The 13,898-nt window shown below is 35.4% G+C and overlaps 1 protein-coding gene across 13 annotated transcripts in view; it reads left to right on the top strand.

Annotated features, from left to right (window-relative positions):
* The window catches only part of ERC1 (ELKS/RAB6-interacting/CAST family member 1), a 490,623-nt gene that overhangs the window by 132,743 nt on the left and 343,982 nt on the right, over positions 1-13,898 (top strand). For all 13 annotated transcript variants that reach the window (XM_019711308.2, XM_019711306.2, XM_074325175.1 and 10 more), the window contains one exon: positions 1,372-1,539. In XM_019711308.2, the coding sequence (XP_019566867.1) occupies positions 1,372-1,539 (168 nt within the window). The remainder of the gene's footprint in view (positions 1-1,371; positions 1,540-13,898) is intronic.

Here is a 13,898-nt window from a genome sequence, read left to right as displayed (position 1 = left end):
CACCAGGAATGACAATAATTGCCATTTACAATGATCTTCCACTGGTGTTCTTAGTGTCCTCAAGTACTTTGCGTGCAATGAGCACACAGAAGTTTTTGTCGAATGAATAACTGTATCTATAAAAAGAGATTTCGTGCATATGAAAAAAATGCTTGTGTTCTTGCTGAAACAGAAGAGTAAATTAGATATTTATTTTTAGTATTTTTTAAAAGTCTAATTTTAATTAAACTTTATGTTATACTTCCTTATGGGAAATTGTTCTGAAAAGCTTTGTCCATTATACCTAAGAGTATTACAATTAAAATACTTTACATATATTGAATACTAAAAACATAAAGTACTTTTCGTTTCATCAATGATACTGAACTTACTGACTTCTTGTCACAGTTATACTTCCAACAGTTAGTATCTTTTAGTGCACAGCTACCTTGCGAGGCAGTAACATAATGTCAAAGCAAATCTGATTTCTGTTAATTTGGCTTATACTGAGAATAAAAGATGTTTAAAAAATTCTTAAAAACACGGAAATATAAAGGAGATGCTAGAAATAAATGTTTTCTAAGTTAAGACCAGAGAAATTTACAGGAGAATGAATGGCCTCAGTTGATTTATGGATTACTGTGTCAGGGTAATTAAAATTCAGATTACATATGTAGATTCTACATAATGAGATTTATGCATTCTTTATTTAGGTCATCTTCATTTAGTTAGAATGACATGTTGTAGGTTATATAACTTTGTAAGTAGAATATTTTTTGAGGTCAGTACCCCTAACTCATCAATATCATGGGATTTTTAAAAAAGCACGTATTTATAATACTAGATAACACTAAAAGTGGCTTTTAAGATAAGGATTTTATATAAACTTTTGTTTGAGAACGAGAGAAAACAATGAAAAAATACAGCAGTGGCAGCTTTCGAATTGAAATAGCAACACTGAGGTTTCGTTTTTTTCCTTCTGGATTGCATCTACGCTAACCCTGCTTTATGTTATGAGGAATTCTGACTTTATCAAATGAAATTTTTATCAGCGCAGTGTTGTTCATATGTTTACTGCCATTTCCATCTCTAATTGAATTGGGATTTTTCTCCCTCCATTCCTTTTCTAAGGGATTTCAAAAAATGTTTAGGAGATACAGTAAATGAAAATTGGAAATTTCCCTATTAGTCCAATAAACTTTGTTTTTTTTTAGGGAGGGGTTGGTGGTGGTTACCTAAGATTAGATGCTGCAAAAAGATGAATGATGTCCTGTCATAAAGCTAATGCTGCCTTTCGTTTCATATCTTGTGATTCAGATCTGTTAAAGATCCAGATTAGAGGTGGTTGTTTCATTTCTTATTTTCCTTATAGCGTTTTATTTTCTTCTTTAGATTGGTCAGGTGAAGCAGGAGCTGTCCAGGAAGGACACAGAACTACTAGCTCTGCAGACAAAGCTAGAAACGCTCACGAACCAGTTCTCAGACAGTAAGCAGCACATCGACGTCCTGAAGGAGTCCTTGACCGCGAAGGAGCAGAGGGCTGCCATCCTCCAGACCGAGGTACAGAGAACTCCGGGATGTGCAGGGGGTGATTCCTGGCACCTTTTCACAAGTGTTACCTGTACTGTTTTGGTTATGCTTAGATTGGGGAGATAAGAATAATGTTACGATGAATTCTTTAGCAGTGTGATCAATTATTGTACTAAAATGTAACCATCTTGTTTTTGGGTCTAACAGATTTTAAAACTGGTGCAGTTTATTTATGTTTTTAATACTTTGGACTTGCACTAAGTCTGTACTTATAACTTTAAACTAACATTATGAAATTGAAACATAGTTATAAAAAAGAAGTCTAAATGAAGCTTTTGTTCTCACCCATGGTAACCCTTCTGGTCATGAATGGCAGTTTTATAATCCTGTGTTTGGGTTAGTAAGTGTTCTTCTTGATATTATCAATAGCTTTAAGTAGGCAAATTGTAGAATCTAGAAATGTTCTAGATAGATCTCTTTTTGAACTACAGATCATTAGACAATGTGCCTTCATATCCTGTTTGAAAATAGTATTTTTAGAAATCTTAGATGATCTAGTCTTGTCAGCCCTGATTTCAGGCAGGAATACACCAAATAATTCCAGACAGTTGAGAATCCATCATATTTGTGATGAGAAGGAATTGATAATGCTACTTGGATTTATTGTCTTTATGTAAATATTTTTTAAAGATCTCAATGAAATAGGGAATTTAGGTAGGAAAGGGTAAGTAGTTCTGCTTTATAGAAGAAAATATGTATAATATAGATTAGTTTTTCCTTTTCTTTTAAAGAAACAGATCATAGATAAATAAGGGCATAGTTTGATGGAAAAAAGGAATGGGAAGTAAAAAGAATGCACACAAACATCATAGACCCAGAGCATCAGAATCTTTAAGTGAAGAGAAATGAGAAAATGACCAAAACTATTCCATGTACTATTTTCATACAGTTTGGAACTTCGTTGAAATTGAGAGATTTGGATGACTTATTTGTAACTTTCCTTACAATTTATTTATTTTTTTTCTATTTTACTCATGTTTCATTTTATTGTTGTATCAACTCCATTCTACCTCGAGGGATATTTTGGGTATAAATGAGACTCTGGCTCTGGAGTCACACTCACAGAGTTTGACCTTCAGCCTTACCACTTCCTAGCCAGGTGCGTGATCCTGGGCGTGTTATTTCACCTCACTGTGCCTCACTTTACACATCTGTAAGATGAAGAGAATAGGAGTGCCTACCTCATAGGGTTGTTAGGATTAAACCAGTTTATTCACACCTAGTGCTCGACACACTCAGTAAGGTCTTCGTAAAAATTATTTGTAAGTCTTGTAATAAATCAGCTAATATAGGTAAACTATTAAAATGTTAAGAGAACAGGGTTGGTTTTCTTTTCATGGGCATACATTTTATTTAGGAGATCTGCTCTGTCATTTTTATTAAGCTAAATTTATTTTTATTTAGGGAATTTCAAATGTACAATTATCTGGAAAATGTTACCTATAAAGTTACTAATTTACGGCTCTATTAGAGTTTTTCACGTCAGACTGGTGTTCATGCAGTTCTGCAAAAGGGTCAGAAGAGGGTGCCAGTGTTCTAGACGTGAGCCTACTTCCGGGTTTGCTGCGGTGATGGTTTTGGATGAAGACGGCAGGTGTGCAAACCAGAGAACCAGGCAGTTTGTTAATGATAATGCAAACATTTAAAAGCTTTTCACAGTCTAATAAAGGCTTTTTCCTCTTGGCGTTCCATCCCTCTCTTTGTATTCCTCTCAAATAATGTTCTTAGTAGCTAGATCTCACACAGATGGGCTTGTGATTGGTTTCTTGTACCATAGAGAATAAAGACTGTATTTGTGGTCATTCTTAAATGACTTTTAGATTTGTTTTTAGCCATTGTGGGAGTAATTGAATTTTAGTGATTACCTCGTAAGTTACTAGGACAACTGCTCAAATGTAACTGTCTCATCTTAAAATATAACAGTATGAAAACTAACTTTTTGAATTTGGGCTGATTAAATGAATGTGCTATGTCTACTTATTAGCATTTACTTTTTTTTCTTAAATCACTCTGCTGACACTTGACAAGGGTCACTTTTTCCAAAGCAACTTTCTCATGTTGGAGCCCATAATAGGTAGTTTGAACCAGCTCTTTGACACTTGTTATATATTTCTGTAATTTGATCTTAATTGATTTTGTCTTCCTCTCTGCAGCTATCCTAGACTTTGATCTAATTTTCAAATCATTAAATTAAGTACATATAAAAAAGAACATGGATTGAGGAAATTTTTTGTTTTTCCTTTTTATTAGTTTCAGGTGTACAAAGCAATGTAATAATAGTTAGACATTTAAACCCCTCGTAAAGTGACAACCCGGAAATTTTTTCTTTTTTAAAATTTTAAAATTCTTTAAGGCAAAAAGGGATATGGGGAAAGACCTGATTCCTGTTCAGGGTCCAGGGAATGTGAGTCTCTCATCTTGGGTGATGTACAATCTACAGTATCTGTGGAATTGCTCCTATTTTATGAACATCTGTTTTAATCTGTTGACCTTCACAGAGAGGTCATCTGGATTTAGTAACGTTGTGGTCAGAAGCATGTGCATTGGAGTCAACCTACACTTGAAACACAACCCTCTATCTTTATTAGTTATGTGACCTTGGATGAGTTATTTTACCTCTTTACTAATCTGTAAATGAGCATAATAATAATACCAACTTCCTAACGGTAGTAGGGCTAGAATAGATGTATACTTATGTAGCTCTCATCTGAATTTGGAGGGAAATATTAAATATCAATGAGTTAAAATTAAAAAAAAAAACTTTAGAGTTTACAAATATATTTTTTTAATTTGATCTGTGTTGTTTCATTTAATCCTCAGAGTAATGGTATGGATTAGGCAAGACAAACACTGTTTTCTTGCTTTCATAGTTCAGAATTATGTAAGATGTTTAATTAGCACGTTGGCACTTGGGGCCAATCTCACTAATAACCCAGGGACTTTCAAAGGTTGGAATGTGTTTTGGAATTTTTTGGTTTTATGCCCACTTTCTTGTTCCTAATGTTAATGACATACCATCGGCCTCTCATTGAATTTGTTTTCTGGATGAGTTCTCATTGTGCAGAGCAGAGCTGACTTTATTAGTAAATTACAATAATTCTTACTGCCTCAGGCTAGTACTCTTTTTTCTTACTTCTCCAGGGCACTGAGGTTTGAAATTTTACTTACTATAGGTGGACATTATCATCAGTAGCTTCCTGACAGTTAGAGGAAGTGGGTCTTCATTCACAGCTGGATCAGGGCATCAGCATCCAGTGCAAAGTAAAGAACTCCCTAGTCTAGGATGCTCAGGCCCTGAAGCTTGGATGCTGTTGATTGACACGTACTGTCTGCTTGCATCCCCAGCCTGGTACCTCAGGATGCCAACCTCTTCTAGCTAGAGTTCTGACTTCCTCAGTGTACTGACAGTTAGTAATACATTCCAAGGACCAGAGTGCAGTTTTAGAGATTATCTAGTCTTTCCATAATTTAAAAAAGTAGATACTATCCAACGTTGAATGTTTTCTGTGTACTGTGCAGGATGCATATATTTTTGTTCGTTTTCTGAGTTAATCCTCACAATAACCTTCTAAGAAGTAAGAATTGTAACATTTTATAGATGGACACATTTACTCTTAGAAAAACTGAGATTGTATGACTTATTGCCTGGAATTTAGTACCTGATTAATTAATTAAAACTCCAAAATTTGTATTTTTGATTATAATACTACAGTGCCTCCCCGGAAGGCATCTGAGTTGCAGAGAGGGTATGTGACATTGTGAAGGTCTATACAGCTACTTGGTGTTAGTTTTGAGACTAGAACCTGTATTTTATGACTCAGCTAATTACGGTATGCAATAGAGACCATGACTGTTGTTCCATTGGTAGGCTGGGGACTGCTACAAAGAAAGATGGGAGAAAAGGGAAAAATTCATGTTAGCAGAGATGAGAAAAGGATATAGCTACAGAAGAAGAGAAGCAGGCTTTCGTGGCATGAGATTATGAAAGAAGGGAAAGACGTATTGATTGATTCCTTTATTTGTTCAATAGTTATTTGTTAGATGCATGCTAAGGACTCTTCTGAGCACTGGGGATACAGTGGTAAATAAAACAGAAAGGTTGGGTCTCTCTCCCATACCCAGTTCTGGAGATAACAGAAATGAGGGGAAGTTGAGGAATCTGACAAATTAGCATAAACATTGTAAAACAGAAAATGATTGGGATGTGTGTGTGTGTGTGTGTGTGTGTGTGTGTGTGTGTGTATTTTTATATATGACTGTTTCACATTGTTCTGATTGGATTAGTGCCCACCACAACTGTGAGCAGTGCATAGCCCCATATGAGTTACAGGGTAGCGGTGGGGACAGGTGCTACGGGGTATCATTCGTGTGCTGTTTAAGCCAGTTTGTGGAGTTAGACTGCCCAGCTTCTGAATGCTCCCTCCCCCTCCACATGCCCTCTATACCCAAGGTGGAGGATAGTTTTAGGAGAAGAGCTTGGGCACAGCAGAGCTGCAGATTATTATACCAGAGGTTCTAGGGGCTTGTTTCCTGCCACTGTCACTTCCCCAATTAAAATGGTGAGTTGGAACCGCCCACAGTGGTGATGGGGCAGTGTCTTGTTTGGGAAGATGTAGATAATGATAAGCTTAAGAAATTGACAGGAAAATATAAGTGTAAGCATGGTTATTAATACACTAGGAGAATAAAAATGGAATGTGTAAGCTTCAGACCATCAGTATAAAATGCAGCTTATCCAGCTAAGAGTAGAAAACAATGAAGGGGGAAAAAGATGGTGTGTAAACACCATGAAAAATGGCTGAGGTAATAATGGGAAGGGTAATGCAAATGTAACTTAGATCAAAATAAAAATCTCAGTCAGGCTAAAAAAGTAAGATACAGATATGTACTGTCAATAAGAGTTAAATAAGACAAAAAGAAACAGCCAAATTAAAAATAAAATGGTAGAAAAAAATTTTTAAATGAAAGGTATATCAGGAAAATATGACTCCCAAAATCTGTTTCATTTTAACACTAATTATAAATTATTTTTAAGGGAAAGAAGTTATAAAGCACCCACAGCAGTGTTATATACTAAAAAAGAAACGCTAGATCAAGAAAACTTAATGATTATGAACATTTATACATACGATAATATGGCTTTAAGTGTACAAAACAACAATGGGGAGAAATAGATAAATCAAATAATAGCAGTTGTTCATTTGAATGTGCTCCTCTCAGAATTTGATCAAACAAAGGTAAACAACAATTTAGAAAATATCAATAACATTAATAAGCTCAAACTAGTAGTTATATATATATATGAATGGAGAGTCTTGCACTAACAAATAGAGAATAAGCAGTATTTTCAAGAAGTTATTGAACAGTCATAAAATTAGTCATGCACTAGGCCACAGAGGAAGCTACATAATTGCCAAGAATCAAAGTCACATGGACTGTGTTCTCTGACTCCTAATGCAGCAAAATTAGACATCAGGAATGAAGAACTGCTACACAAAACCAAAGTAAGTTTGGAATCTTAAACATACTACTGAATGACCCTTGGGTTAAGAGAAATATAAACGTTTTAGAAGTCAATGACGGTGAAAGCACTATGTATCAAAATGTATGGAATAGAAAGTAAAAGAAAATCTGTGGGACGTAACTAAAGTAGGATTAAAGTGGAAAATGCCTACTTTTTTAAATGAAAGTTATTGGGATAATATTAGTTAATAACATAATATAAATTGCAGGTATACTACTTTATAATGACCTCTTGTACTCTATTGCGTGCTCCCTACCCAAAACCTAGTCTCTTTCTGTCACCTTGTATGAGACCCTTTTTACCCTCTTTGTCCTCCCCCCACCTCCCTTCCCTTCTGATAACTACTATTCTGTTGTCTGAGTCTGTGAATCTAGTTTTTTTTGTTTGTATGTTTGTTTTGTTTGTTCATTGTTGATTTCTGTGTTCTATCCCACATATGAGTGAAATCATGTAGTTCTTGTCCTTTTACGTCTGACTTATGTCACTGCACGTGATACTCTCAAGATGTATCCATGTTGTCATAAATGGTGATGTTTCATTTTTTTTAAGGCTGAGTAGTATTCCCATGTATATATATACCACTTCTTCTTTATTCAAGCATCTATTGATGGACACTTACGTTGTTTCCATGTCTTAGCTACTGCAAATAATACTGCAATGAATAGAGGGGTGCATATATCTTTATGAATAAGTGTTTTCAAATTTTTTTGGTTGATACCCAGAAGAGGGATTGCTAGGTCATTTGGTAGCTGTTTTGATCATTTTCGGTGGACCCTCCATACTATTTTCCATAGTGGCTCTACCAGTTTGCATTCCCATCAGTAGTGTGCAAGAGTTCCCTTTTCTCTACATCCTCTCCAACACTTGTTTTTTCTTATCTTATTGATAATAACCATTGTGAGATGGTATCTCATTGTGGTTTTGATTTGCATTTCCCTTGTAACTAGTGATGTTGAGCATCTTGTCATATCTGTTGGCCTTCTGTATGTCTTTCTTGGAGAATTTCTATTCAGGTCCTCTGCCCAATTTTTAATCAGATTTTTGTGGGTTTTTATTTTTGTTGTTTAGTTGTATGAGTTCTTTATGTATTTTGGATATAAGCTCCTATTGGAGCTATCATTTGCAAATGTCTTGTCCCATTCATTTGGTTGCCTTTTTATTTTGTTGATGGTTTTTCTTTTCCGGTGCAAAAGCTTTTTAGTTCGATGCAGTCCCATTCATTTATTTTTTCTTTTACTTCCCCTGTCTTTGGGGTCAAGTTCACAAAAACCTGTCAGAGACCAAGGTCCATAAGTTTAGTGCCTATGTTTTTTCTATGTATTTTATTGTTTCACTTCTTATATTCAAGTCCTTAATACATTTTGAGTTAATTTTAGTGTATGGTGTCAGACAGCAGTCTAGTTTCATTCTTTTCCACGTGGCTTTTCAGGTTTCCCAGCATCATTTATTGAAGAGACTCTCCTTTCTCCATTGTATGTTTTTGACTCCTTTGTTGAAAATTAGTTGTCCATATATGTGTGGGTTTATTTCTGAGCTCTCAATTCTGTTCCATTGGTCTTGGTGTCTGTTTTTCTGCCAATACCATACTGTTTTGTTTATTGTAGCTTTGTAGTACAGTTTCAAGTCAGAAAATACACTTCTGGCTTCGTTCTTTTTTTCTCAGGATTGCTTTGGCTATTTGGGGGTCTCTTGTGGTTCCGTATAAATTTGAGGATTTTTGTGTTCAGTGTCTGTGAAAAATGCCATTGAGATTTTGATGAGGATTGCATTAAATCTGTATATCGCTTTAGGTAATATGGCTGTTTTAACAATGTTAATTCTTCCAATCTATGAGCATGGAATGTTTTTCCATTTCTTTGTGTCTTCACTTTCTTTCAATAGTGTCTTATAGTTTTCAGTATGCAGGTCCTTCGCCTCTTGTTTATTCCTAGGTATTTTATTATTTTTGTTGCAATTGCAAAAGGAATTATTTTTTTCATTACTTTTTCTGAAATTTCATTGTTAGCATATAGGAACACGGATTTTTGTACATTGATTTTGTATCCTGCAACTTTACTATATTTGTTTATTGTTTCTAATTGCTTTTTGCTGGAGTCTTTAGGGTTTTCTTTATGAAGAATCATGTCATCTGCAAAAAGTGACAGTTTGATTTCTTCATTCCCAGTTTTGACGCCTTTTATGTCTTTCTCTTGCCTGATTGCTCTGGCGAGGACTTCCAGTACTACAATGTTGAGTAATGGTGATGAGAGAGGGCATCCTTGTCTTGTTCCTGACCTTAGAGGAAAAGCTTTCAGGTTTTCAACTATGAGTGATATTAGAGGAGGGTTTAACATATATGGACAACATTAAGTTGAGGTATGTTTCTTTTATACCTATTTTATTGATTTATTAAAATAATTAATGGATGTTGTATCTTGTCAAGTGCTTTTTCTGCATCTATTGATAGGATCATATGATTTTTATCTTTTATTTTGTTAATTTAGTATGTCACATTGATTTGTGGATGTTTAACCATCCTTGCATTCTTGGAATGAACTCCACTTGATTGTGATGATGTATAATCCTTTTAATATATTGTTATATTCGATTTACTAGTATTTTGTTAAGGATTTTTACATCTATGTTCATCAGAGATATGGGCCTGTAATTTTCTTTGTGTGTGTGTGTGTGTTTGTGTTTTTGTTTTTTGTGTGTGTGTTTTTTGCCTGGTTTGGTATCAGGGTAATGCTGGCCTCATAAAATGAGTTAGGAAATATTCTGTCCTCTTCAGGTTTTTGGAAGAGTTTGAAAGTTTGGTAAAATACTCCAGTGAAAATGTCTGATCCTGGAGTTTTGTTTTTTGGGAGGTTTGTGATTACTGTTTGAATTTCCTTACTATTGATCAGTTTATCTAGGTTTTCTAATTCTTAATGGTTCAAGTTAGGAAGGTTATACATTTTTAAGACTGTCCATTTCTTCTAGGTTATTGAATTGGATGGCATGTAGCTTTCATAGTATTCTTTTATAATTCTTTGTATTTCTGTGGTGTTCACTGTAACTTCTTCTCTTTCATCTCTGATTTTATTTTTTTGAGTCTTCTCTCTTAGTGAGTCTAGACACAGTTTTGTCAATTTTATTTATCTTTTCAAAGAACCAGCTCTTTGTTTCATTAATTTTTTTGTATTATCTTTTTGTGCTCTTATTTATTTCTGCTGTAAATTTTATTATTTATTTTCGTCTTCAGCCTTTGGGCTTCATTTGTTCTTTTTCTAGTTTGTGAAGGTGTAATGTTAGATTTATTTGAAATTTTTCTTGTTTTTTGAGGGAGGCCCGTAATGCCATAAACTTTCCTTTTAGTACCACTTTTGCTGCATTCCTCAAATTTTGGTATGTTGTATTTCCTTTTGTCTCTAGGTATCTTTTGATCTCTTATTTTTTCTTTGACTCAGTAGCTGTCCAGTAGCATTGTTTAATCTGCACGTATTTGTGGTTTTCCAGCTTTCTTCTTGTAATTAATTTCTAGTTTCATACCATTGTGGTTGGAAAATATGGTTAGTATGATTTCAGTCTTCTCTGAGACAGTTTGGCCCCAATATATGGTGTATTCTTGAGAATGTTCCATGTGCACTTGAGAAGAATGTGTATTCTGGCATTTTGGAATGGAAAGTTCTACAAATATTGGTTAAGTCCATTTGGTCTTATGTGTAATTTAAGGCTGAAATTTCTTTACTTACTTTGTGTCTGGATGATCTAGTCATTGCTGTCAATGGGGCGTTCAGGTCCCCTGCTATAATTGCATTTTTGTCAGTTTCTCCCTTTAGTAATTGCTTTATATATTGTGGTGCTCCCAAGTTGTGTGTGTGTGTGTGTGTGTGTGTGTGTGTTTGTATGTGTGCACGTGTGTGTGTGTGTGTGTGTGTGTGTAGATAAATCTTCTGTCTTCTTGATGAACTGCCCCTTTTATCATAAAATAATCCATCTTTGTCTCTCGTTACCTTTTTTATCTTGAAGTCTATTTTGTCTAAGTACTGTTATACCAGCTTTTCTCTGGTGTCATTTCTTGACATATCATTTTCCACGCCTTTACTTTGAGCCTGTGTTTGTCTTTGGAGCTGAGATGAGTCTCCTGCAGGGAACATATAGTTGGGTCTTGTTTTCTAATCCATCCTGCTACTCTGTGCCTTTTGATTGTTGGGTTCAGTCCATTTACATGTAGGGTGATTATTGATATATGAGGACTTACCACACCCCCCTTTTATCTTCTGTTTTTTTGGTTGCTTTGTATCTTCATGGCTTTTTTTTCCTTGTGATTCTGTCTGCTATTTTAGTTGGTGGTTTTCTGTGACGTTTTTCTCTGTTTCCATTTTTTTTTTTAATTTTTGTGTCTCAGCTCTGAATTTTTGTTTTGTGGTTGCCATTAGGTTTGTATAAAATGTCTCATGCATACAATAGTCCCTTTTGTCTGATTGCCTCTTATCTTCATTCATTTGCACCCGTTCACTTGTTTTCCTCCTCCCTTTATGATTTTATTGTCACAAATTATTTTATGTTGTGTATTATCAAAATGCTGTAATTATAGTTACTGCCCTTTCCCCCTTTTAACTTTTTAAATAATTAAGTGCTCAATAACCCATTCTGAAATAGATTTGCAGTTTCTTGCTTCTGTCTATTAATTATCTTACTCAGACTTTTGTATACTTTTGTCCTTTTGTTTCTGGTAGAAGAGCTCCTTTCAACATTTCTTGTAGTGCAGGTCTTGTGGTGGCAAGTTCAGCAAGTTTTTGTTTGTCTGGGAAAGCCTATATTTCTCCTTCATATCTAAAAAACCACTTTGCTGGATATATTATTCTTGTCTGTTGGTTCTTTTCTTTCAATATTTTGAGTATTTCCTTCTACTCTTTCCTGCCTTGTAATGCTTTTACCTAGAAATTTGATGGTAATCTAATGATTCCTTTGTAGGTTGCAGTCTTTTTTACACTGGCTGCTTTGAGAATTCTTTGTTACTAATTTCTGATAGAATAAAATCTGTCTTGGAGGTGTTTTTGCATTGATATGATTAGGTGTTCTGTTAGCTTCCTGTATTCTGAAGTCCAGTTTTGCCATAGGCTTGGAAATTTCTCATTAATTATTTCTTTGAGTATGTGCTCTGTTTCCTTCTCCTTTTTCCTCCCAATATACCTATTAGGTTGCTCTTTGTAATGTAGTCACATGATTCTTGTAGAGTTCTTTCCAGTTTTTTTTTAGCTCCTAATTCTCTTTTTCCTTCTGGGTCATTTCTAGGTTTGTATCTTTGAGTTCGCTGATTCACTTTCCATCTGGGATGCTCTGTTTCCAAGCTTCTAATACATTCGTTATCTCATTTATTGAGTTCTTCAGCTTCCATTTTCTGTTTGCTGCTTTTTAATAGTTTCAGTCTCTTTGGTAAATTACCCCCTTTTTTTTCATTAATTTTATTCTTGAGTTCATTGAACTGCCTTTCTGAGTTTTCTTGTATATTGTTGGGTTTCTTCATAACTGCAATCTGGAATTCTCTGTCATTTAAACCACAGTTGTCTATGGCTTTGATTTTGGTGTCTGGAGACTTCATTTTCTTTCTGTACTCCCACGTTACCTTGGTTGTTCATGGTATTTGATGGATTGTTTTTCTGTCTGTGCATTTGAGGTAGTGATCTCTTTTCTTGTGTAGGTACTGTTTTGCCCTGGACAACTCAGCAGGTTGATTGGTAGGGTACTTTCTTTTGTCTTCCAGTAGATAGTGCTATACCTTAAGTATTTGTTTTTTCTTACCTGGACTATTTGCGCCTCTGGAATAATGATGGGGCTTAGTGCTGTGGTTAAGGGAAGTGCAACTAGTGGGTGTCCTCTCTGTGACTAGCTCACCTTGGCTTTGGAATACCACTCCCGTGGTGGGGGGATGTGGCGGGAGGTAGAGAACTGGTTTCATGAGCTCCTAGAGCTACCTCCTTTTCCTGCTGTTTTTGGCTTTACCTTGCTCTGCTGGGGTGTGCGGGGGAGGAGGAGAAGCAGGTTTGATCCTGTGTCTCCACTCCCCTGCCAGTTATGTTTGTGGACTGTGCTGTTTTCTTTAAAGGTTCCCAGCCACCTCTACAGTTCTACCACAATCGGGAGGAGAAACGGGAGATACCCTTTTCTTGAGAGAAACTGCATCTTCCCCTCTTAAATTCCAGGTTGTAATGTGGGGGCTGCAGCCCAACTCCTCCCCCACGTCTGTGCTCCATGGAGCTGTGGTGGGCACTGAGCTGTATCTGCAGCCACTGTCCCTGTCCTTTCCTTCTTCCTCCCTCCCCTTCTCTTTCCAACATGCCCACCTTCAGATGTTCCAGTGCGTGGATCTTTCAGGCATGTTTGTAAGTTGAGCTGGGGATCCTTTGTTGAGTTATAGTTGTCCAACTTGTAAATTTAAGGGGAAAAACAATGGAACCTTTTCAGTCCTCCATGATGCTGGATATGGCTAGTTTTACCATATTTATTAGAAAACAAGACAGAATGAAAGAAAATAAGCTAAGCATTCAAATCTAGAAACTATGAAAAAAAGCAACAGAATTAAATCCAAAGAAATAATAAGATTGAGAGTAGTAGATATTAAGCCAGAAATCCATAGAGGATAAAAGCAAACCAAGAGTTAGTTCTTTAAAAAGGTTAGTCAGATAGGAACATGTCTTATAGAATGATAAAGGAGAAGTAACTACTAGTACCAGAGTTTAAAAAAAATAAAAGACAGTTATAAATAATTATATTCTAATACTCTGTAAAAGCTAGAATAAATATGCTTCTGGAAAATATGACAAAATAAGTTCAAGAGATA

Source organism: Rhinolophus sinicus, linkage group LG02 (genome assembly GCF_036562045.2).
Source record: "Rhinolophus sinicus isolate RSC01 linkage group LG02, ASM3656204v1, whole genome shotgun sequence".
Lineage (NCBI taxonomy): Eukaryota > Metazoa > Chordata > Mammalia > Chiroptera > Rhinolophidae > Rhinolophus > Rhinolophus sinicus.
The sequence above is the reverse complement of the archived record's forward strand: the minus strand, read 5'-3'. Positions and strand labels throughout refer to the sequence as shown.